Source organism: Gobius niger, assembly GCF_951799975.1.
Source record: "Gobius niger genome assembly, chromosome: 4".
Taxonomy (NCBI): Eukaryota; Metazoa; Chordata; class Actinopteri; order Gobiiformes; family Gobiidae; genus Gobius; species Gobius niger.
In genome coordinates this window covers 3,775,710-3,797,923 of record NC_136855.1, presented here as the reverse complement: position 1 = coordinate 3,797,923, position 22,214 = coordinate 3,775,710, and the positions used below count along the sequence as shown (strand labels likewise).

General features: G+C 43.7%; 1 protein-coding gene across 1 annotated transcript; it reads right to left on the bottom strand.

Annotated features, from left to right (window-relative positions):
• Positions 1-1,415: 1,415 nt before the first annotated feature.
• On the bottom strand, positions 1,416-21,774 carry slc39a1 (solute carrier family 39 member 1). The gene is made up of 4 exons (XM_079555309.1): positions 21,412-21,774; positions 15,412-15,542; positions 14,336-14,641; positions 1,416-1,770 (listed from the first exon to the last, which is right to left on the bottom strand). The coding sequence occupies exons 1-4, from the start codon at positions 21,524-21,526 to the stop codon at positions 1,417-1,419; spliced, it is 906 nt and encodes a 301-aa protein (XP_079411435.1). The 5' UTR covers positions 21,527-21,774; the 3' UTR covers position 1,416.
• Positions 21,775-22,214: the final 440 nt, after the last annotated feature.

Sequence of the window (22,214 nt, the reverse complement as noted above, 5' to 3'; positions counted from 1 at the left end):
TTAAAGCTCAGCCAAACCTTTATTTACAAACAGAACCGGCAAATCTTATCTCAGTTGCAACTTTTGTAAACTGAGACAAAAGTTACGACTGAAAAAAGCTTTATCCAAATGTGTAGCTCTGTTCTGAATATTCCAGAACGGCACAAACCCGCAGAGGTGGCGGAGGAGCTCAAACGATGAAGTGACGATGTGCGTAAAAGTCTGATGAAGGTAAAACACGATCCAGCGAGTGTTTCAGAAGAACATTTCCCCCAGTCGACCACAAAAGAACAGCCCCTCAAACAGCTGAAACACTGGACCTTTGGCTTTTGACACGAGGAAATCAATGGTGACCCAGCCATGGAGGAGTTTCCTGAAAACTGACCATTAAAGAGTGATGAAAATGCAATAAAAAAAAGTGACAAAAGCACAATAACTAAAGAGCAACAAACAATCAACAAGAAAGCCACGAAAAAGCGACCAACAGGCGACAGAAACGCGCTGAACAAGTGACCTGGCCTATAGGCTGTGAGCTCTAAAGGCAGGAAGCTTTTACATTTGGGTAAAGGCGAACTGGAGAAAATGTGCTCGGTTCAGGGGGGGCTAAATGATGAATGTATTCAAAATATGAAAGTGCGACAGTGTTCAGGCCACATTTATTGTTCGGGATGGGTTTATCAATAAAAAAACACGTACCCAAAGTAGAAAAACACACGTTAAGGCAAACTCTGAACGTAACAGTGCATGATATAAATGATATAAAGGAGCGGCACAACAGCGAAAACACTTCCCTCTGATCATTACAGGAGAAAAACTCATTTCACCGTTTGTGATTTCTCATTGGCAGAACCAAGTGGGAGATGATGGACACTGCCAGTGGAGTTTTGGGGCGACATGACGGAAAAAAAAAAAAAGGTTTATAAAAAAAAAACAGACTTAAAGTACCCAGTGTTTACACTCAAGTTGTGGAATAAAAAATATATTAAAGCTAACAAGGACATGATATGTAGTACTGTACCAAGAAACACTGATATAAAAGTGTTCCCGTGTGCTGACAGCAGATCAGTAAACTCTTGTTCAAGATTGAAACTTAATAATATCATTTAAATAAACAACTCTGACTGAAAGTAAACTCATTCAAATGTCGATAGACATTTTGATCTAATAATAAATATTGCCGAACCAGACGTCCTCTGTTCACTCTTTTTTTGGTTCAAATTTGACAAAACGACTCAAAAGAGCAGCACAGTAAAAGTACCTGTAAAGCCAATACATAATCAAAAAACACTAAATAATACGACTAAAAACAGCTGTGGGAGATTCAAAGTCAGTAATCAATAAATACAAATATTGATCATTTCCCTCTAAATCGAGTTTAAGATCGGAGACGATTTCAAAAGGAGGTAAAAATGGGAGTGTGTGAGGGCGGTTCCCGGGTCAGCCCACAAACGTGAGGCCGGCCATGACGCCGAAGCCCAGCAGGAGGAAGAGCAGCTTGAGCAGCTGTCTCCCCGGGGAGTTGAGCTCGTGGGGCAGGATCTCCATGAAGGTGATGTAGAGGAAGGTGCCGGCGGCCAGCCCCTCCAGCACGGCGCGCACCAGGCCGCCGGAGCTCAGCTGCGCCTCCATCACGGCCACGCCCAGCGCGATGCCCAGGGGGGACATCAGCGCGAACACGCCCAGGTACGCGGCCACCCAGCCTGAGCGTACGCCGCTCTGCACCAGCTTCACCGACAGGCTGAACACGATGATGGACTTGTGCACCAGGATGGCTATGCAGATCTCCAGCACCTGCGGCACAAAGGGAAGAGGGCCTCAGACACACGCCCTTTGACCTTTCAATCACTGTCATTGCCAAATTCACTAACAAACGCAAAATAAACAATTCTGCCTTGAAAAGTCTGTACAGTATCGGTTTGTTTGGTCATGGGTCACCCTGAAATTCCATAGGTATTTGTACAAAATAAGCTGTAGACAGGGGGGTTTAGAGACAACTGTAGAATCCCAATCATTTTTGTCCAAACACCGGTTCAAAAAACCTCTAACTCTGTCTTGCTCCTTCCTAAACACTTCCACAGACTCACTCTGATGCAAAACTCACAAAATAAAGGGAGAGATTTAGTAACAATGGAGAAATGCAGTTATTAATGTGATTCACAACCGTTTAGTAACAGGCATTTTCTTTTCTTCTTTCTTAATGTGAGATTTTCACTAAAATTGTTGCTACATAAACACATTTTAACTTTGGAAACAAATCCTTCAGGTCATATGTCACAGACATCAGGCCTCACCAGACAGACCAGAAATTTCCCATTATGCACTTAAAATTAATTCATTTTTTGTGTTTTGGGATCATGGACTATAGTAACTTTGGGTCATTAAGTTGGCAATTGCAGGGTTAAAAATGTTTAAAAGTTAAATTATTTTTAAATGTATGAAAAGAACTTAAAAATAAAAATAGTTTTAAGAAATATTGTTCCTTCACTTTTTTACAGCTCTTGTGCTCTTTAACGTAACTTTTCTAAAAGTGTGTTTAAGGGTGAACCATGAAGTCGCTGTAGCTCCATCTTTGTGTTTTAACATTGCACATGAAAAGTGATTATTATTATTATTATTATTATTATTATTATTATTATTATAACAGATCTGTATTTTCTACATGATCTTTTTAAAAGTATATCCTACAGCAAATACTCCAGTATTTAACTCAAATAAGCGTTTGACTAAGCAACATTTACTTACACATATGGGAGTAATATTTACACTAAAAGTGAAATCAAGTACTTTACTCCCTCTACATGCAACTGCACTGGCTGCGATCATTTCACTCTTCAAATTGCCTACATGTAACATGGTTCGGCTTTCTTTAAGTCCACATAAGTCCTTTCAGTTTGTTGCCTAATTGTGGCCCAATATAAAAGATAGGTACACAATAATGAATGGGAAATATACGTCAGGACCTAAAGAGGGGCACAGGTCAGCTTCATGTTTCTTTGCCCTGCAGACCCCCCCCCCCGTGTAAAGGCACATGATTAGTCAGGGCTTAGTGAGGGTGCTGTGGATGTTGACCCTTAAACCAGTTTTAGTGTCAGCAGACATTCACATACAATGAAACGCTTTCACTTTCAGCAGTGCTGTTGTTGAAGTAGTGCCTTTGACTGTGACTGCAGAAGCTGAACCCAACAGAAGGAACATACTTAAACACATCAATAAAGTCATAAGATGTCAAGTCATGTGACCGCAGGCACAATGAACCCTCATCATGCTCAAATTCCAGTGAGCGGGGATGTGGAGGGGGCACTCCTGTGTGGAGCTTGCATGTTCTCCCCATGTCTGCGTAAGTTTCCTCTCAGTACTCAAGTTTCCCCTACCACTAAAAACATGTACAATAGGTTGCCCTTTCTGACGAGGACTCCCCTGGAAAAGAGATTACCCATTTCAGTGGAACTTTCCTGGTTAAATAATAAAAATAATCATTATTAAAAACAAATAAAAAATAAAAACTTTCAGAAGCAGCAGATGGAATTAATTGCCTATTAAAGGCAAAATAAAAGTTCTAATTGCAGTGACCCGTCCTGGAACCGCCACCTTAACGTGGTGGAGGGGTTTGAGCACCCGAATGGTCCTGGAGCTCTGTTGTCAGGGGCTTCGTGCCCCTGGTAGGGTGTCCCATGGCAAACAGGTCCTAGGTGACGGGTCAGACAAAGAGCGGTTCAGAAGCCCCTTATGAGAGACCAACAGGCCCGGTTAGAACCATGAGGCCGTCCTTCTGTGGACCCACCACCTGCAGGAGGCGCCATAAGGGGCTGGTGCAGTGTGATATGGGCATCTCCAACAACTGCCCCCACGACCCGGCAACGGAAAAGTGGAAGAAAATGGATGATTCAAATTGCCTACATGTAACATGGTTCGGCTTTCTTTAAGTCCACATAAATCCTTTCAGTTTGTTGCCTAATTGTGGCCCAATATAAAAGATAGGTACACAATAATGAATGGGAAATATATGTCAAGTTCCAAAGAGGGGCACAGGTCAGCTTCATGTTTCTTTGCCCTGCAGACCCCCCCGTGTAAAGGCACATGATTAGTCAGGGCTTAGTGAGGGTGCTGTGGATGTTGACCCTTAAACTAGTTTTAGTGTCAGCAGACATTCACATACAATGAAACGCTTTCACTTTCAGCAGTGCTGTTGTTGAAGTAGTGCCTTTGACTGTGACTGCAGTAGCTTTGCTAAAACCCTAATGTATCCTTTGGACTGTCCCCCAGCTCCCCTCCTCAGTGCGAGTGTGGATACCGAACCTTAGAGTCGGTGTTCTACAGTCCTATGTAGTACTGTACCTTAGAGTCGGTGTTCTGCAGTCCTATGTAGTACTGTACCTTAGAGTCAGTGTTCTGCAGTCCTATGTAGTACTGTACCTTAGAGTCGGTGTTCTGCAGTCCTATGTGGTGCTGTACCTTAGAGTCGGTGTTCTGCAGTCCTATGTAGTACTGTACCTTAGAGTTAGTGTTCTACAGTCCTATGTAGTACTGTACCTTAGAGTCGGTGTTCTGCAGTCCTATGTAGTACTGTACCTTAGAGTCGGTGTTCTGCAGTCCTATGTAGTACTGTACCTTAGAGTCAGTGTTCTACAGTCCTATGTGGTACTGTACCTTAGAGTCGGTGTTCTGCAGTCCTATGTAGTACTGTACCTTAGAGTCGGTGTTCTGCAGTCCTATGTAGTACTGTACCTTAGAGTCGGTGTTCTACAGTCCTATGTAGTACTGTACCTTAGAGTCGGTGTTCTGCAGTCCTATGTAGTACTGTACCTTAGAGTCGGTGTTCTGCAGTCCTATGTAGTACTGTTGTAACGAATCACCTGTCTCTTCCAAGGCGTGAACGCTAAGTACGCACTATCAGGCAACGGGGGATCTGTATACCAGCAGGGGTGAACAACCAATAAACAAACAAATGATTTAGCTTTGGCTCAATTTTATATGTACAGCCACATCCCACCCCAACGCTCGAGCGTAAAACCTGTTGAACACAAAACAACGCACTAAGGTGCGTGAAAATAAAAGTTTATAGTCCAAAATAAGTCCTTAAATACAGGTCCAGACCGGGAAGCCTTGAAACCCACCGCAGGCCCGGTTTCTATGGGACAGAATAAACGCGGTTATAGCAACAGGTAGCCGGCTATGTGGCCATCGGCAGCCAAGTACTCACAACCCGAGCGGCTGCCCTCCCGTGCACCCCAAGTCGGACCAGACACTCCCAGCAGCTCCGCGAAGCGTAAATCCACCTCCGTCCTGGATGGTTAGTTCAAAAAAACTCTCATACATCCACAAAAGGTTAGCTCCCGGCAGCGCAACACTGGCAAGGTGTCCCAAGTCGGCGTGTGACGTCACCTTTCTCGCGCGCCCGTGCGCGTGCCCCGTTACCCAGATATACCGGTAACCCAGGCAACAATACGACACAATTAAAAAAGACACAGTCTATGCCTACTGTGACCAGGTTCTGACATTAAACAACATTATAGAGGGTTTTGGTAGTCCATGGGCCAAACCCCAAAATCTGGCAAATCGGTACCGAAAAGGTGGCAAAGGCTATCGTTGATTTTTAAGTAGGTCCATGTCTGAGGTTTATATTTTTGTATGATAGCCTTTTCAGAGTTACAGCTTTATCATAGTTTTCAGCTGTTGAAGTGAACCAACGCCATGTCAAAAAAGTCGCTTTTGACACTGGTCCATATTTTGGTTTAGGCTATTTCCAGCCCATTAGATACTGATTTACACCATTGTATTTGGTATCATTGTAAAGAAGACATTTTCATGTTTCATTTGAGCCCAAATGTACTACTCTGTGACTATTACCGTGGTAACCATAGCTCCTCAAACACAAACCTGAGGACATTTTTTCACCATTTTCATCAAAACAGTTTTACTATGTTTAACACTGTTTCTTCAAAGAACATCACTAAGACAAATGTTTGATACTGGGGAACTCTCTAGACTCTGAGGATTCAGGAAATGTATAAAATGTCAGTACTTTTTCAACTTAAGGCCTCACAGTGAGCCACGAAGTAAAAGAATGTCCACCTCACATGAGCCTCTCCCATTGAAATGAGCCTATATCTGTCATTCTAAGGTTGGAACAGCTGGTGAGACTTTCTGTCCAGGACAGGCCAATGCAACTTGAAATTACATTTATAAAAATTACAGTTATTCTGTATTATATAACCTGATACTAAATTGTAAAAAAAAAAAAAAAAAAACACATATTATGTAGCCTATACACTGTTTATGCACTCACTCAATCACTTTCACTCATTCACTACTGAAACCACATAATTCTACATTGGTAATTGGCAAATAAATAAAGTTTCTAGCAATATAACATTGCAGACACCATTGTCTTTTGCTTCTAGAGAGTTGTGCAGTCGAATGGCCCTCGGGACAAAGACAAAAGGGGGTTAACTATTGCTAGATTTTGAGCCAAAAGCTAGGTTAGAAGTACCAAGGTGTTCTACCATACTAGAAGTGGATTCTACAGAAAATTGACTCAGGGGACATGAAACAAAAAGAAGAACATGCAAACTCTACACAGAAAGGTCCCCATGGCTTGGGATATCCAACCCAGGAACGTCTTGCTGTGAGGTGACAGCTAGACATTCAGTCACTCTTGAATCCCCTTGTACAAAAAACATTTTGCTGATAGAAAAGGGTGAAGGGAGTACCTTTATGTCCAAGAAGTTGTGGAAATTGTAAGTTTAGCTACAGCTTAAACACAGCCACAGTTCTGTGTCCTGCATAACTCCTGCAGCTGTAGGAGATCTGGGAGAGCTGTCTGCCAGAGACACAAACTGTAGTTGGTTAGACAGTTGGTTATGCAAGAACCAAGCTTTTCCTGCAACAGTTGACAATGGCGATCTGTGGCCATTGGCAATGTTATGTTTTCTTCCAACCAGACTCTGCGACTGTGAAGGGGCAAGGGAGAAGTGGGGGTGAATTTCGGCTGAGTACAGACTGGAACCACAGCAGGACCGGCTTTACATCTTTTTCTCTCAGACACGGACAGTGGTTAGCTCAAGTTTTTTGTTTGATCTGATAGAGCTTAGCCCATAACACTAAAGGAAGAACATGAGGCAGCACGATGTAAGCTAGGAAAATAATGTGGGTCTTGTCTTGTTTGGAGCAGCGCTGTCTTTGCGCCAGGTGTAAGATCTGGCCCAAAAATTATTGAATGCGAGAGATTGCATGCCCTCAGTGGTTAGTCTTACTGCTTAGCGTTGTCTTGCCTCTCAGTATGAAGCTCAATGTAGGTGTTTTTGTGTGGAGTTTACATCCTCTGTCTGTGTGGACAGATTTTCTTTGGATGCTTTGGTTTCTTCCATTAACATAAAAGATGCTGGTATTGAGATAAAATGTGCACAAGAGGCAACAAGAGCTTTCAGAGGTGGTGCCTGCTGAGCTCCCAAGAGACAGTTTTCTAGTTGTATTTGACTGAGCTCGATATAACTATTGTCAGCCCGAGGTGATGCTGAGCCCTGCAGAGGTGGCTCAGCGAGGGGAGGGTTCTCTTGTAAACGCGTAACATGCATGATGCAGCGTGCAATGTTTAATAAAGATTAAAGAAATCAAAGTGTCCCTCCGCTGCTGCAGATCCAAGCTGAGCGAGCGGGACAGAGAGGCAGCAGCCTCACGTTGGACACCGTTCGAATGCGCAAAGTTACGAAATGTACAGGATTTAATTGATCAGAAACTATACAATCGGCTGCAGAGGGGTCAGACTTATGCAGCAGTTGCAAGAAAACTGTAGCGTATTGGAACATTTGCGCTACAGCTGCAGGATTCTTGGAGCGGCTGAATTGGAAAAAAAAAACGTTGCTCTGTGCCCTGTAAAATGCGCTTCTTTCTTTTGGACTGAGCTGTGGCATCATCAGGAGGTAAAGACTGACACACGATGGAAATGTCTCCTTAAAACGCAGATCAGACCTGGTGTTGTGGCACTTAAGGCATGAGTGGTTTATTTGTGGAAAACTGTTGTTGTTTTGGTGGTCGGGGTGTGTTTGGTGTTAGGGGTGTGTGTGTTGATCTACTGCAGGGGTGGCCAACCAGTCAGAGACCAAGAGCCGAAATTTTCAACCTTGATCCTGTGAAGAGCCACAAAGGCACCGACCATTAGCGAGATTCCGGGGCGGTAGTTTATTGTGATTAAATAGAATGTGACCGTTTTATTTAATCACAATAAACTATAACTTTATGCCTTTTTCTTTCTTTTTTTTAATAATTGTGTTAGATTGAATGGTTTTACTCCTCAACAAGATTGAAATACATGTATATTAAATGACATTTTGTGCTTTCTGCTCTGACTGAGACAGAATTAGATTATTATTATTTATTTTATTTTTTTTAATGCTGGGGTGTGTTTGTATGGGGGGCCCTGCCCACTGAGCCCCCTCCTCTGATTCGCCCCTGGCCTGTGCGCTCAGTGCCTGCAGCTTCGTCCTTCGAACGCACTCTAGGCTGCATAAAGTTCATAAACTTTAACCAGGAGCCTCTGGAGGATCTGAGAGTCTGTTTTAAGTTGCATCTTTGCGTATTTCCGCGTTACGATGTCGCGCTTCGCATCATATGCTTCGTTAGAGCTCCGCTTTTTTTCATTTCCTAATTATGATCTTTTTCTGTGAATATGTGGCCAAATTACATCAAATAAAGAGTAGCTGATCAGAAACCTGAAAAGCACAGAAGCTGATCCCAGTGCCACGATCTGCCTGCCTGTTGTTCAACCTACATCCCGCTGTGAGTGAGGCTGCACGGGCACCTTTTACACACCGCCTCGAAAAGGAGGGAGATACAGACTCTCATTCATGTAGAGATGGAAGGGTCTGTAGGACTATGGTTGGATTTTTGGTCAAAGACTGTTACAGTTTATGGGAAATATTTACCAATTATTTTGCAAAGAGCCGCATTGTATTAAACATCTCCAATCATGCAAAGAGCCGCACTCTGATTGGCCAAGAGCCGCATGCGGCTCGAGAGCCGCGGGTTGGCCACCCCTGATCTACTGTATCAAAGTAGGCCGTGCGTAACCTACGCTCAAACAGACTTTTCAAGGCAATTTTGCTTTTGTTTTCAATTTGACGTAGAAGAAGACAAGGCAGCGCGATGTAAAGAGGAACATAATGTGAAGGTTGCCATAGAAGAGCAGCGCGAGTGCTGCTTATAATGAACCACGCCTCAGTCGGCCTCTTTTTCTTAAATAACGCCCTCTCCCTAGCAGCGCAGCCTTTAGCGCAAAACCTGCGCCACATGCAAGATCGCACGTGCACCACGTTGCGTTTAGAGTTGCGCACGGACTGTGCCAGTCACAAGATCTGGCCCTTGAACTTTGTACACGGCACCAAGGATTGGCATCGGCAAGTCTGAGGTCTGGGGTTTTAGAGGAGGCATGCTTTGAGTGGTCAAGTTAAAATATATTGAGATATAGTTCATAACTAGGGAAGAAAGGATAGAGTATGAGTATAAGGAATACTCTTCACATGAGATAAGTCGCCCAAACGAATTCATTCAGTCCACACTTGGTGGTAAGATAATTAACCCATGGTCAGGTCATGGAGGCAGCAGCAAAGCAGAGATTTCCAGACATCCCTCTCCACTTCCTCCAGCTTTTTTGAAGGAATCCCAAAGCTTCCCAGGCCACATAGAGACAGTGTGTCCCCGAGCCACCTAAGATGGCTCTCCCCGATGGGAAGAAGCAGCGGCTCTATTCCAAGCTCCTCTTAGGTGACTGAGAAAACTCCTTTCGGCCGCCTGCATCTGCGACCTTGTCCTTTCGGTCATTACCCAGATCTTATCACCATAGGTGAGGGTAGAACATAGATCAATAAGCAAATCAGCTCCCTCTTCACCACAACAGTCCGACACAACGATCACTACCGATGTCGCACTGATCTGTCTATCGATCTCACGCTACATCCGTCCCTCACTCGTGAACACGACCCTGAGATACTTGAACTCCTCCACTTGAGGCAAGGCCTCTCCACCGACCTGTAGAGGGGAAGCCACCCATGGCCTCGGATTTGGAGGTGCTGATACTCATCCCACTTCACACTTGGCTGCAAACTGCCCCAGGGCAGCTGAAGGTCCTGATTTGATGAAACCAACAGAACAACACCTGAGATCCTGGGGTTCCCAAACCGGACACCCTCCGGTTCCTGGCTGTGTCTTTAAGTCCTGTCCATAAAACTAATAAGTAAACTTTTGTTTATTCATTTATACAGCATATTTCATGCGCACAGACTCAATATGCCTGGGAAGAAAATAAATAAATTACACAACATAAAAAAACTCAAATACATTAATACAGCACATACACAAAAAAACAGAAAAGCTGGAGAAATTCCTCTGTGATTTAGTTCTGGATGAGGCTAAGCTTTAGTTTTGAGTTGACTCTTTTAACACCTCACACCTCACCATCTCCATACTACTATATTTTATTTATTTGTAATGAAATAAAACAACTTTACTGAAATGACCTTACAAAATGTTTTACTTTATTAACTTACTAATCAGTAAACAAGGATGTTGTTCAAATGTGTGGTTTATGAAAAATTCAACTTCAACTTCAATTTCAAATTCAACTTCAAATTCAAATTCAACTTCAGAACAAACGTTCTACAGCAAATACATTAACAACTAAGTTAGTATCTGGTGTAAAATATGGTCTTTTTTGGCACAACCATGTGGTGTCTACAAAGACACACTGTTGGAATTATCTTGGATTATTAAGACATTTTAGACAAATGTACAGGACTATGTATAGTAGTGAAAGAAACAGATTGGCACTGTGTGTATATAGCATATTATATGATAAATATCTACAATATATAAAATAGATAAACAACTTTTTGCTGAAAATACAGAACTGTTCTTCTCCACAAATGTAATTTCAAGTTGCATTGGCCTGTCCTGGACAGAAAGTCTCACCAGCTGTTCCAACCTTAGAATGGCAGATATAGGCTTATTTCAATGGGAGAGGCTCATGTGAGGTGGACATTCTTTTACTTCGGGGCTCACTGTGAGGCCTTAAGTTGAAAAAGTACTGACATTTTATACATTTCCTGAATCCTCAGAGTCTAGAGAGTTCCCCAGTATCAAACATTTGTCTTAGTGATGTTCTTTGAAGAAACAGTGTTAAACATAGTAAAACTGTTTTGATGAAAATGGTGAAAAAATGTCCTCAGGTTTGAGTTTGAGGAGCTATGGTTACCACAGTAATAGTCACAGAGTAGTACATTTGGGCTCAAATGAAACATGAAAACGTCTTCTTTACAATGATACCAAATACAATGGTGTAAATCAGTATCTAATGGGCTGGAAATGGCCTCAACCAAGAAAAGGACCAGTGTCAAAAGCGACTTTTTTGACATGGCGTTGGTTCACTTCAACAGCTGAAAACTATGATAAAGCTGTAACTCTGAAAAGGCTATCATACAAAAATATAAACCTCAGACATGGACCTACTTAAAAATCAACGATAGCCTTTGCCACCTTTTCGGTACCGATATTTGGTCTGGCCCATGGACTATAGGTGGTCTTTACATTCCCCCCCCCCCAGCCAGCGGCTTATCGGGACCAAAGAAGGGCTTCATGTCGACCACGTTAATAGTGTCCACCTTCCCCTTATCTGTCATCCAACGAACTTGGTAGTTCACAGGGCCTAATTTCTTCTCTACTCTAGCAGGCCCATTCCATCTAGGCGCAAGTTTAGCAGAGACCTTAACAGAAGCTTTGGACAGCGGGTGCGACCTAACCCAGACCAGACTACCAATAGCAAAGTGTACATCCCTGCGTCGTGCGTTGTAGTATCTGGCTCGTCTAGCTTTGGACGCGCCCACATGTTTTTCAACATCCTCTCGCAACTGTGTATGTATCTGAAGGGTCCGATATGCAGACGTTTGCGGTGTAGGGGCACTGTGCACTAGTCTCTCAAGCGGCCCCTTCAACTCCCTTCCCAGTGTCAGCATGGCCGGTGTGGCACCTGTGGTCTCGTGCACGGCGGTGTTGAGGGCCATTCGGAACTCCGGCAGCCATTTGTCCCAATCCTGGTGGTGGTTTCCAACATAGGAGGCGATCATGTTCTTCAAAGTGCGGTTGACTCTTTCCGTCATGTTGGTCTGGGGGTGATAGGCTATGGTAAGTTTTTGTGTCACACCCCATGTATCGCACATTTGGGCCATCAGATGACTCGTAAACTGGGGTCCCCGATCAGACACCATGAACTTAGGAATTCCCCAGCGCGTAAAGATCTCATTTTTGAGGATCTTGCAGACCTTGGGTGTCTTTGCGTCTTTCATGGCGAACGCTTCAATCCATATGCTGTAGTAGTCCACCACCACCATGAGTATGGAGTTCCGATCCTTGCTGAGGGGAAATGGACCCATGAAGTCCACCCCAATCATCTCTCCTGGTACCGTCAACTCTGTTGATTGGAGGAGTCCAGCTGGTTTTTCATTTGGACTTTTGTACTGCTGACATGTCCGGCACATGCGGACGTGATTCCAGACGTCTCTTCGGACCGTCGGCCACCAGGCCACCTGAAGAACCTTTAACAATGTCTTCATTCTCCCTAGATGGCCTCCAAAGGGACTATCGTGGTAATATGCCAGGAACTGTGGCACCAGCGCTGCAGGCACTACGAGCTGGTAGTTGTAGCCCCCGTGCTTGGACGGTACCCCCCTGTGCCACACACCCTGCTGGGGTTGACAATGAACGGGCTGTAGTCCAACCCCGGACAATAAGTCTAACTTTATATACGTCGCTGATGACTAGAGCAGCACGAGGAGACGATCCGTTTATAAGTCATCTACGTCTGACCGATTCACAGCAATGTACGCGAGATAGACAAATCGCTGATATGGTTGTGCATCAGATCCGTGTTCCCCGTACGGGCCACCACTCTGTAACAAATCACCTGTCTCTTCCAAGGCGTGAACGCTACTACGCACTAGGTGCGTAGTAGCGTAGTAGGACCTAGGTGGTCTTTACACTGTACCTTAGAGTCGGTGTTCTGCAGTCCTATGTGGTACTGCACCTTAGAGTCGGTGTTCTGCAGTCCTATGTAGTACTGCACCTTAGAGTCAGTGTTCTACAGTCCTATGTAGTACTGCACCTTAGAGTCGGTGTTCTGCAGTCCTATGTAGCACTGTACCTTAGAGTCGGTGTTCTGCAGTCCTATGTGGTACTGCACCTTAGAGTCGGTGTTCAGCAGTCCTATGTAGTACTGCACCTTAGAGTCAGTGTTCTACAGTCCTATGTAGTACTGTACCTTAGAGTCAGTGTTCTACAGTCCTATGTGGTACTGCACCTTAGAGTCGGTGTTCTGCAGTCCTATGTAGTACTGTACCTTGGAGTCGGTGTTCTGCAGTCCTATGTAGTACTGTACCTTAGAGTCGGTGTTCTACAGTCCTATGTAGTACTGTACCTTAGGGTCGGTGTTCTGCAGTCCTATGTAGTACTGTACCTTAGAGTCAGTGTTCTACAGTCCTATGTAGTACTGTACCTTAGAGTCGGTGTTCTGCAGTCCTATGTAGTACTGTACCTTAGAGTCGGTGTTCTGCAGTCCTATGTAGTACTGTACCTTAGAGTCTTTGTTCTACAGTCCTATGTAGTACTGTACCTTAGGGTCGGTGTTCTGCAGTCCTATGTAGTACTGTACCTTAGAGTCGGTGTTCTGCAGTCCTATGTAGTACTGTACCTTAGAGTCGGTGTTCTACAGTCCTATGTAGTACTGTACCTTAGAGTCGGTGTTCTACAGTCCTATGTAGTACTGTACCTTAGAGTCGGTGTTCTGCAGTCCTATGTAGTACTGTACCTTAGAGTCGGTGTTCTGCAGTCCTATGTAGTACTGTACCTTAGAGTCGGTGTTCTGCAGTCCTATGTAGTACTGTACCTTAGAGTCGGTGTTCTGCAGTCCTATGTAGTACTGTACCTTAGAGTCGGTGTTCTGCAGTCCTATGTAGTACTGTACCTTAGAGTCAGTGTTCTACAGTCCTATGTAGTACTGTACCTTAGAGTCGGTGTTCTACAGTCCTATGTAGTACTGTACCTTAGAGTCGGTGTTCTACAGTCCTATGTAGTGCTGTACCTTAGAGTCGGTGTTCTGCAGTCCTATGTAGTACTGTACCTTAGAGTCGGTGTTCTGCAGTCCTATGTAGTACTGTACCTTAGAGTCAGTGTTCTACAGTCCTATGTAGTACTGTACCTTAGAGTCGGTGTTCTACAGTCCTATGTAGTACTGTACCTTAGAGTCGGTGTTCTACAGTCCTATGTAGTGCTGTACCTTAGAGTCGGTGTTCTGCAGTCCTATGTAGTACTGTACCTTAGAGTCGGTGTTCTGCAGTCCTATGGCCAGCCCCTCGAACACGGAGTGTAGGGAGAGTGAGAAGAAGAGCATGAAGGAGCGGAAGGGCGAGTGAGCCTGCAGGTCCATATGTACGTGCTGAATACTGTTCTCCAGCTCGGGCCCCTCGGGGCCCCCTCCTCCGTGTGAATGAACCCCATGCAGAAGGGGCTCCCTCTCCCCAGGGGGCGCTCTCCTTTCCCGGCAGTGCAGCACCAACCTCTCCAGTACGAGTACAGTGAAGAAGCCTGCAGCCATGATGAACTCTGGGAGCGGGAAACTGGTCTAACACACACACACAAACACACAAACACAGCAGCAGTTAGAGTGCAAGCAAACAGCCCACACTACAGTCAGTAAGTATTCCGTTTGGGATTTTCTTTGGACACAAGGCCAGTACTCCTGGTGTTATAACGCCTTACAAAATAGTTCCCCTTTTTACCCGTCTAAAAAATACACATTGTTTAATTTTGTGTAATTATACTTTTGTAGTGTAACACTTAACGTAACCATATATAAATAGTGAAAACGTGGAAGAGCTTGGTAGCTTCTATCTTCAGCTTGTATGGAGCTATAGAGGAGAGGGGGAGAGGCTAAATGCTAACGCCGTCTGTGCTGGGTTTACGTGACTGAGGACACGCGTGAAGACCAGACAGGTACAAAGAACTGGTCTAAGCTAAGGTAAGAATATATCTCAGTATGGCCTGTTCCTTTAAGAAACAGTGGGTGAACGGGACAATTATTGAGCAGTTTATATCGTAGCCTAGGTTTTTGAAGCCACTCCACGCGCCGCCCGGTCCGTGTGCTCGTCGCCTCGTACCTCCTGCACCGCGCCTCTTTCTCTCTCTCTTAAACTAGCATGCATATCAGTTATTCCTGATTTCATTTACAGTGCAATCCCTGCAAAGTTTGAAAGTTTACTAGGCCAACAGAAGATCAGTGCGTGTTTCTGACAGGAGGGGGCGTGGCATCACAATGGACGATGATATCTGCCCTAAACCAAGCACCATTAAAGTACCAGTGACCAGAGATTGTTCCTTTGTCTGTGTGCTTACCTGCACCTGTCGAGAGGCCAGCTCTTCACTGATGTCTGTCAGATAGTCTGGAATAATGTCCAGGAGACATGCTGCCAGGAACACTCCGCCGGCAAAACAGCTGATCAGGCTGAGCACTGTCCGGTGAGTGTCTGCGGAGAAGAAAGACACAAAATACTGGCCGCTCAGTACCAAGGATTTGTGACGTTTTGTAATTGGAAAAATACAAGCATTAATTACACCTTCGGTGTTTCGGTGAAAATGACCATAAAAACCAAAACACGTCTTTACACAGAGCGGCTCGCCTCTAATCGTTACTCTGCTGGGAGCGGGACATCACCGGCTCGTCTCCATGGAGATGCTTTGACTAAACGTTATATTGAATATAATGTCCTCTTCCTGCTGCTTTGTTATATTAAAGGGACTATACAGAGTCTAAAAAATTTAAAATAATGTATTTTCCTCCCCCTACATGTTCCAGCCTTGTCCTAATGTGTAGAATGAGCTCAGACCTGTTCACCACAACTGCCTCTAAAATCATTAACTGTCATTCAAAAAGGTGTTAATTCAGGTCCGAAGTGGCGTCATGCACGAGCTTAAAGGGGGGGTATTATACAAAATAGACTTTTTCAAGCTTTACATCATGTTATTATGTCACTCCCTCATTAAAAACATGCCTGAAGTGTTGCCTTGGCACATTCACATATTTTTGAGTAATCTGTAAAAACTCTGATGGCGGCCATTTTAGGGATAGGTTTGCCTGAGTCCTCCTAGGAACGCCCCCACCTCCTGGAGACGCCTCCGAGCTTTCGTCACCAGCCGAGTAACCAACCACTGCTCCTCAGCAGAACCCCCTCCCCACTGATGCCACAGACAGCGTGTGGAGGGGGCGTGTCGGAAAGGGTCAGAGGTTCTTAAAGAGACAGAGGCCTATTTCAAGACATTCACTACAGCCATTTTGAGAGAGCAATTTTAACAAGGCAGTTACTTTAATTTACTGCATTTACAGACCAACAGAAGGTTTGGTCATCATTGTAGTGTGATATAGACTGGTGCTATGTGATTGAAAAAAGCATAATACCCCCTCTTTAATATAGAAGGTGCAGTTACACGAATGACCTGAGATGGCAGTAGTGAGTATAAAATGGCAAACTTGCATCTAGCCCCTTTAAGCATTAATACAGTTTCAACACAATTTAAACCATTTGTAAGAATCTAAACAAAAATGACAAGAAGTTGTGGTTCTTTTTGGGAAAACTGTCAATAAAAATCCAAACTAAAACTGAACTTGTGAATAATTTTGCAATTGTTTTGGTTTTAAGCCGTTAGCATATATAAATTAATGATACTTCTGTAATATGTGGCGTCTTGTGATATGTACACAAGTCAAAACTCCTCAAAACCTCTCTTTCATTAGGCTTCTTTTTAGGCCTGTGTGAAGAGAAGGTTTCAGTTCCCTCTCAGACAAACTGCTGATCAGACACTAGTGGCTGGTCCAGTTTGGTGGATTTCGTTTTGTGCGAGTACTCTTGAGGACTGCTGATCATCCTTATCATGTGACTCCACTACAGGGCCATGGGAGAGGGCGCTCCAGTCAGCACGCCTTTGAGAGCGCTACATTCCATACTGATATAACAATATAGGAAACCAACAAAATGATGTATCCAGTGGGTTCAGGAAGCATTCATATGTCTGTGTTGTTATTATGTTCATTATGTTAAAATATGATTATAAGGTTTTGCAGTCAAGCTTTTGTTAAACAATGACTGTGAGATATAGTGGGATGTTAAACCCATTCTGACATGGAGGTGATTAATGACTCTCACTACTCTTCTAGCCGAGACTGTGGACTCATCGCTTTTCAAAGCCACAACTTTCATAAATGGCCCTCGACTTCTCCAGTCTATTCATGCTAATCATTTGAATGGATTGAAGTGACCTTTACTTAACCAATAGAAACATGGATGGAGTCCCGGCCCCGAGAGTTTTTAGTATAATCTATTCAACTAAAGGAACAATACACCCTCTTTAATCCCCTCATGTGGTCCTCTGGGAAAACATTTGGGAAAAGGACAGGAGAACTTAGGTCAGAACGAGCTTCCCGGCCTCCACACCTGAAAGCGGAAATCAGGTGTTCTTTTATCGTCTAATGTGAGCTTTTGTTAGTTAAATATTTCCTACTTTCGCCGTCCTTGAGAGTAACATTAGCGAGAGAACGGCCTGACATTAATGCTAGCTAAAAGTCAAATTGATTTAGTTTAGCTTTTTGAAATGCTACCACCAAATTCAAATGATGAGGTAATCAGTGATAAAAGACCGTTGATTTGATGACATCAAATCCCCACTGTTCCACTTAAAAAGCACACGAACACAAACCACCTGGGGACAATGACCTCTCGGGAAAACGCGTTTCCCAGTCCAAATGAATGCAGCAGTGCAGAATATGTGCAGTACAGATTTCAATTCGAAGTTTTCAGGGCCCTACACCAGTGTTAATTTCGTCGACTAAAATATTTAGTCTTAATTTTAGTCAAAGTGATATTTTTTGACGACTAAAATTGGACTGAAACGAAATTAAAAGTTTCTCATGAGACTAAAACTATGACTAAAATGTCCAGATATTTTAGTCGACTAAAATAAGACTAAATAAAAATGAAAAGGAGAGACTAAAATCATCCAAACTTTTATTGACTGTCTGAAAGAGCCTCAGACCATGTAAATTCCCTGCTATAGGAGCCGCTCTGAGATTTGTTCATGTGGAGCAGCTCCATGAAGCAGAGGAACAACATTAAATATTATAAAAAATATATATTATAAAGAATATTGTAAATGCAAAGTCGACTAAATTCGTCTTAAATTTAGTCGACTAAATTGACATGCAATTTTAGTCGACTAAAACTAGACTAAAATTGAAACGATTTTTTCTAAATCTCGACTTAAATTACATTACATTTTAGTCAAAAGACTAAGACTAAAACTAAATTAAAATATGTTGTCAAAATTAACACTGCCCTACACCTGACTTATATCATTTATTTTTTTCACAATTGAATACAAATGATTCAGTACTCTGTCATTTCAGACATTTGGACTGTGGGGAGATTGGGAGAAACCTTTTGACGCTGCACTTCTCATTATGAAGTACTTTGATCGAGCTTGTTTGCATTACCGTGAATACCGTGAAGTGTTCTTATCAACCCTGTGAAGAAGTTAGACATGAGTTTGTAGGTACACTGCTGACTAATGTAGAGGCTTCGTTCCCCTTTTTCATTCAAAACAATCTGGTAAAGCGCCTTTTTCAACACAACGTGCACCAGGCCTGTGTGCTTTTGATTCAGCTCTAGTTTTACAGCCCTGAGGAAGTCCCTCGTGGCCAGTGAAGCAGCGAGGAGGAAGAGTCCACTAAAAACACGACTGAATAGGTCGAGTTCACATTCTAGAATTGAATGACGCCACAATCTCAGTCTACAGTTTGTACGTGCAGGCAGAGAAGGCAATTCAACCTCGAGACTGCTTTTGTTTCATGTGGGTTCTCCCAGTAATGACAGTGATATCGGCTATATCATATAAGATCTAAGACAAGAGCAGAGCTACCACAGGCCAGGGTAAGGAAAGTTTGCTATATGGAGGGCCCATTTTCTTCATCGTCAAAAGACCAGGGGCCAAACCTCCCAAAGTAAAGCACCACTTTTCACAAAAGCAACAGTTCTACATTGATACAGACGGCATCTCTGGAATCGCCCATATATGGTCATTTTTGAAAACAGTTAAGGGGGAAAACAATTTTGAAAAAATGTAAATTTTCTCTAATTATTCAAAAACTACTGGAACAAATGCTGAAATATGAACATAGTTTCTACTAAATAATGATACAAAGACATAGGGAGGAGCAAAGTGGTTCAACAGCCCATAAATACATGAATAATGGAGAATGCTACTTGATGCTACATGTTATCATTGGGCTAATGCTAACGGTTAGCTAGCGCTTGCTACAAATGCCGTTTTTTCACTTCTACTGCACAATCTGCTGTGAGAAAATATCCATATGGACCCGATTTACACTTGACTTAATTTGTATGAGATAAATAAGTTGATATTCCACCAGAAAATGGCAAAAGAGTGGAAAATTGCGTTTCTCTAAAGATTCTATTTTCCCCCTCGACGAAGCCACGCCCCCTTCTATGACGAGATGCCGTCTGTATCTATCACAAATGACCAAATGGTGAGCTTTGTCGGGGAATATTCTAAAAGGGCATTTAAAAGCAAGTCATTTCATTACATCAGGGCCATAACTGTCATTATAAAGCATTACAAAGGATTCAAACTGGCATTACATACGTTTCTTGGAAAACATTGACATTGCTCAACAATTTCTACTGTATAATTTGATTGAAAATACCAAAAAGACGGTTTAAACAGTTGAAGTTCTGGCTGAAATGTGGCACTTATTTTTTGCTCAAAAGTTTCCTGTGCTTTGGCTTTCCACTGTTATCCAATCCCCTGCTTGGATAGACCCTGATCAAGTAATGAACAATGGGTTTTTTTCAGCATTCTTTTGGATTTAAAAAGGATTCACTCTCTGATTTTTTTTTAGTTTGTTTTTATTTCACAAAGTAATGCTGGTGGCCAGAAGTTCTATGTTGGAGGGCCGGATTTGGCCCCGGGACCTGACGTTGCCTACCCCTGCCGCTGCCAGGGGTGGACTGGTCATATGTCCTGTATTCTGGAAGAGCACAGAAGGGCCACCGGCTCTAGGGCCACCGGTCTGGCCCCTCACTTTACCTTACCCTTACCCCCGGGCGAAACCGAGGTTTACCCAAATGTAAAAGCTTAACCCCTTAACTCCCACCTGAACCGAGCACATTTCCTCCAGCTTTACCCCAATCCAAAAGCTTCTGGAAAAAAGGTGTGAAAATAGCAACAAAACTGAGACGAGAAAAAAAGGATGAAAATGTGAAAAAAGTGAGAAAAATTTGACGAAAAATTGAGGAAAAAATGGATGAAAAAGTGATAAGAATTTGACAAAAAAATGACAAAAAAATTGACCAAAAAAAAATTTGAAAAATTTGACCAAAAAGTGTGGCCACACCGCCTTTGCTCTGCCCAATCCCGTCAGACCTTGGAAGCTAAGCAGGGAAGGGCCTGGTCGGTACTTGGATGGGAGACCGTTTAGTAACACCAGGAAGCCTAGCGAATGTAGTGAGTGAGTGAGTGGTTGGTGGTGGTCGGAGGGGCCGATGGCGCAGACTGGTTGCCTCGCTTCCGTCAGTCTACCCCAGGGCAGCTGTGGCTACAATAGTAGCTTACCACCACCGGGTATGGAGTGAATGAATAGAGCAATGTAAAGCGTCTTTGAGTGTCCAGAAAAGCGCTATATAAAACCAATGCATTATTATTATTATTATTATAAAAAAAAAAGTCACAAAAATTTGACAAAAATGAGATGACTGCCCAACAAAAAAAGTGATGAAAAAAAAATCTGATGATGTGAGGAAGAAGATCAATTTAGACCCCCGAAAAACAAAGGACGAAAGCACGCCAAAAAGCCACAAAAAAGTAATGAAAAAGCAGCAAATGCAGCGACAACGTGACAAAAATTTACCATCACTTTTCCAGATTTCAGCTTTCAAATGAGACGCTACAGTGTTGCTCTCCAGTCAAGAAGCTTTTAGATTTGGGCAAAGCTGAACTGGAGAAAATGCTCTCGGTTACGGCGGGGGGTAAGATAGGGGGGGTAACATATGTATTTGTTGAAGTGTCACATTTACGCTGACCAGAGTCCAGGGCTGTTTTTCAGTCCCAGTCCGCTCCTGGCCGCTGCCATAGGGTACTGGTTCCTGCATGGTACTGGTTCCTGCATGGTACCAGCTCCTTCTCAGCTGCCCGGGCGGTGATGTCCCATGAACACATGAGCTGCTCCAGCGACAGCGGCAGAATGCACGCTCTGCTAGCAGGACAGTGACCCGCGTTGACCAAACTCTGATAATAATAATAACTAAATATTGAATATCTGGGACGGACCTGTGCCGTTGGTGTCTCGGAACCACTTGACCCTGGCGGGGATGAAGCCGATGAGCAGCGTGAGGAGCAGCAGACCGAACAGCGCCGCGATCTTCACCTGCAGAAGGTACTCCATGTCGGGCAGAGGCAGAGCGCGGGGGACCGGGACCGGGACCGGGACCGGGACCGGCTCAGCGGCGGGAGTGGAGAGCCCGGCGGACGTGGAGCATCGGACATGAGCTGCAGTGGCAGGGCGCAGAGTGCAGGGCGCAGAGCGGACTGTCAGCCGCGCGAGCAGGACTAGTGTTTATCAGAGAACTACGGCGGCCCAGAGAGGACAAGAGGGAGGAGACGAACACACCGGGAAAACCACTTTTACAAAATTCAAATAAGCTACGAAGGACTGAATGATTTATGTTTTTAGGTTATGTGGCACATACAGGTCATAAATAAAGCCACACGTGTAGAATTTACACAATAAATAAAGGCAAGTTTATTTGTAGAGCACAATTCATACACAAGGCAATACAAATACATAGCCTACAATTACAAGTAAGCAGAGAAAAGATAAAACGCCAACATAAAAGTTGATCAATTACAGTAAAAGACAAGAGTGCAGTTGTCATATGCAGATTTTAGCTGCATGAAACTGAAGCTGAAATGCAGTTCACTCTGGGAACCACCAGGAGGCCCCTCCCTGGTGGTTCACACGGCTGTAACATGTCAGAGATGTACTTTGGTGCTAATATATTGACATACAGGCTATTTAATGACAGATATTTTCAGCATTGAAAAGTACCTCATAAATGTAGGAACAAACATGT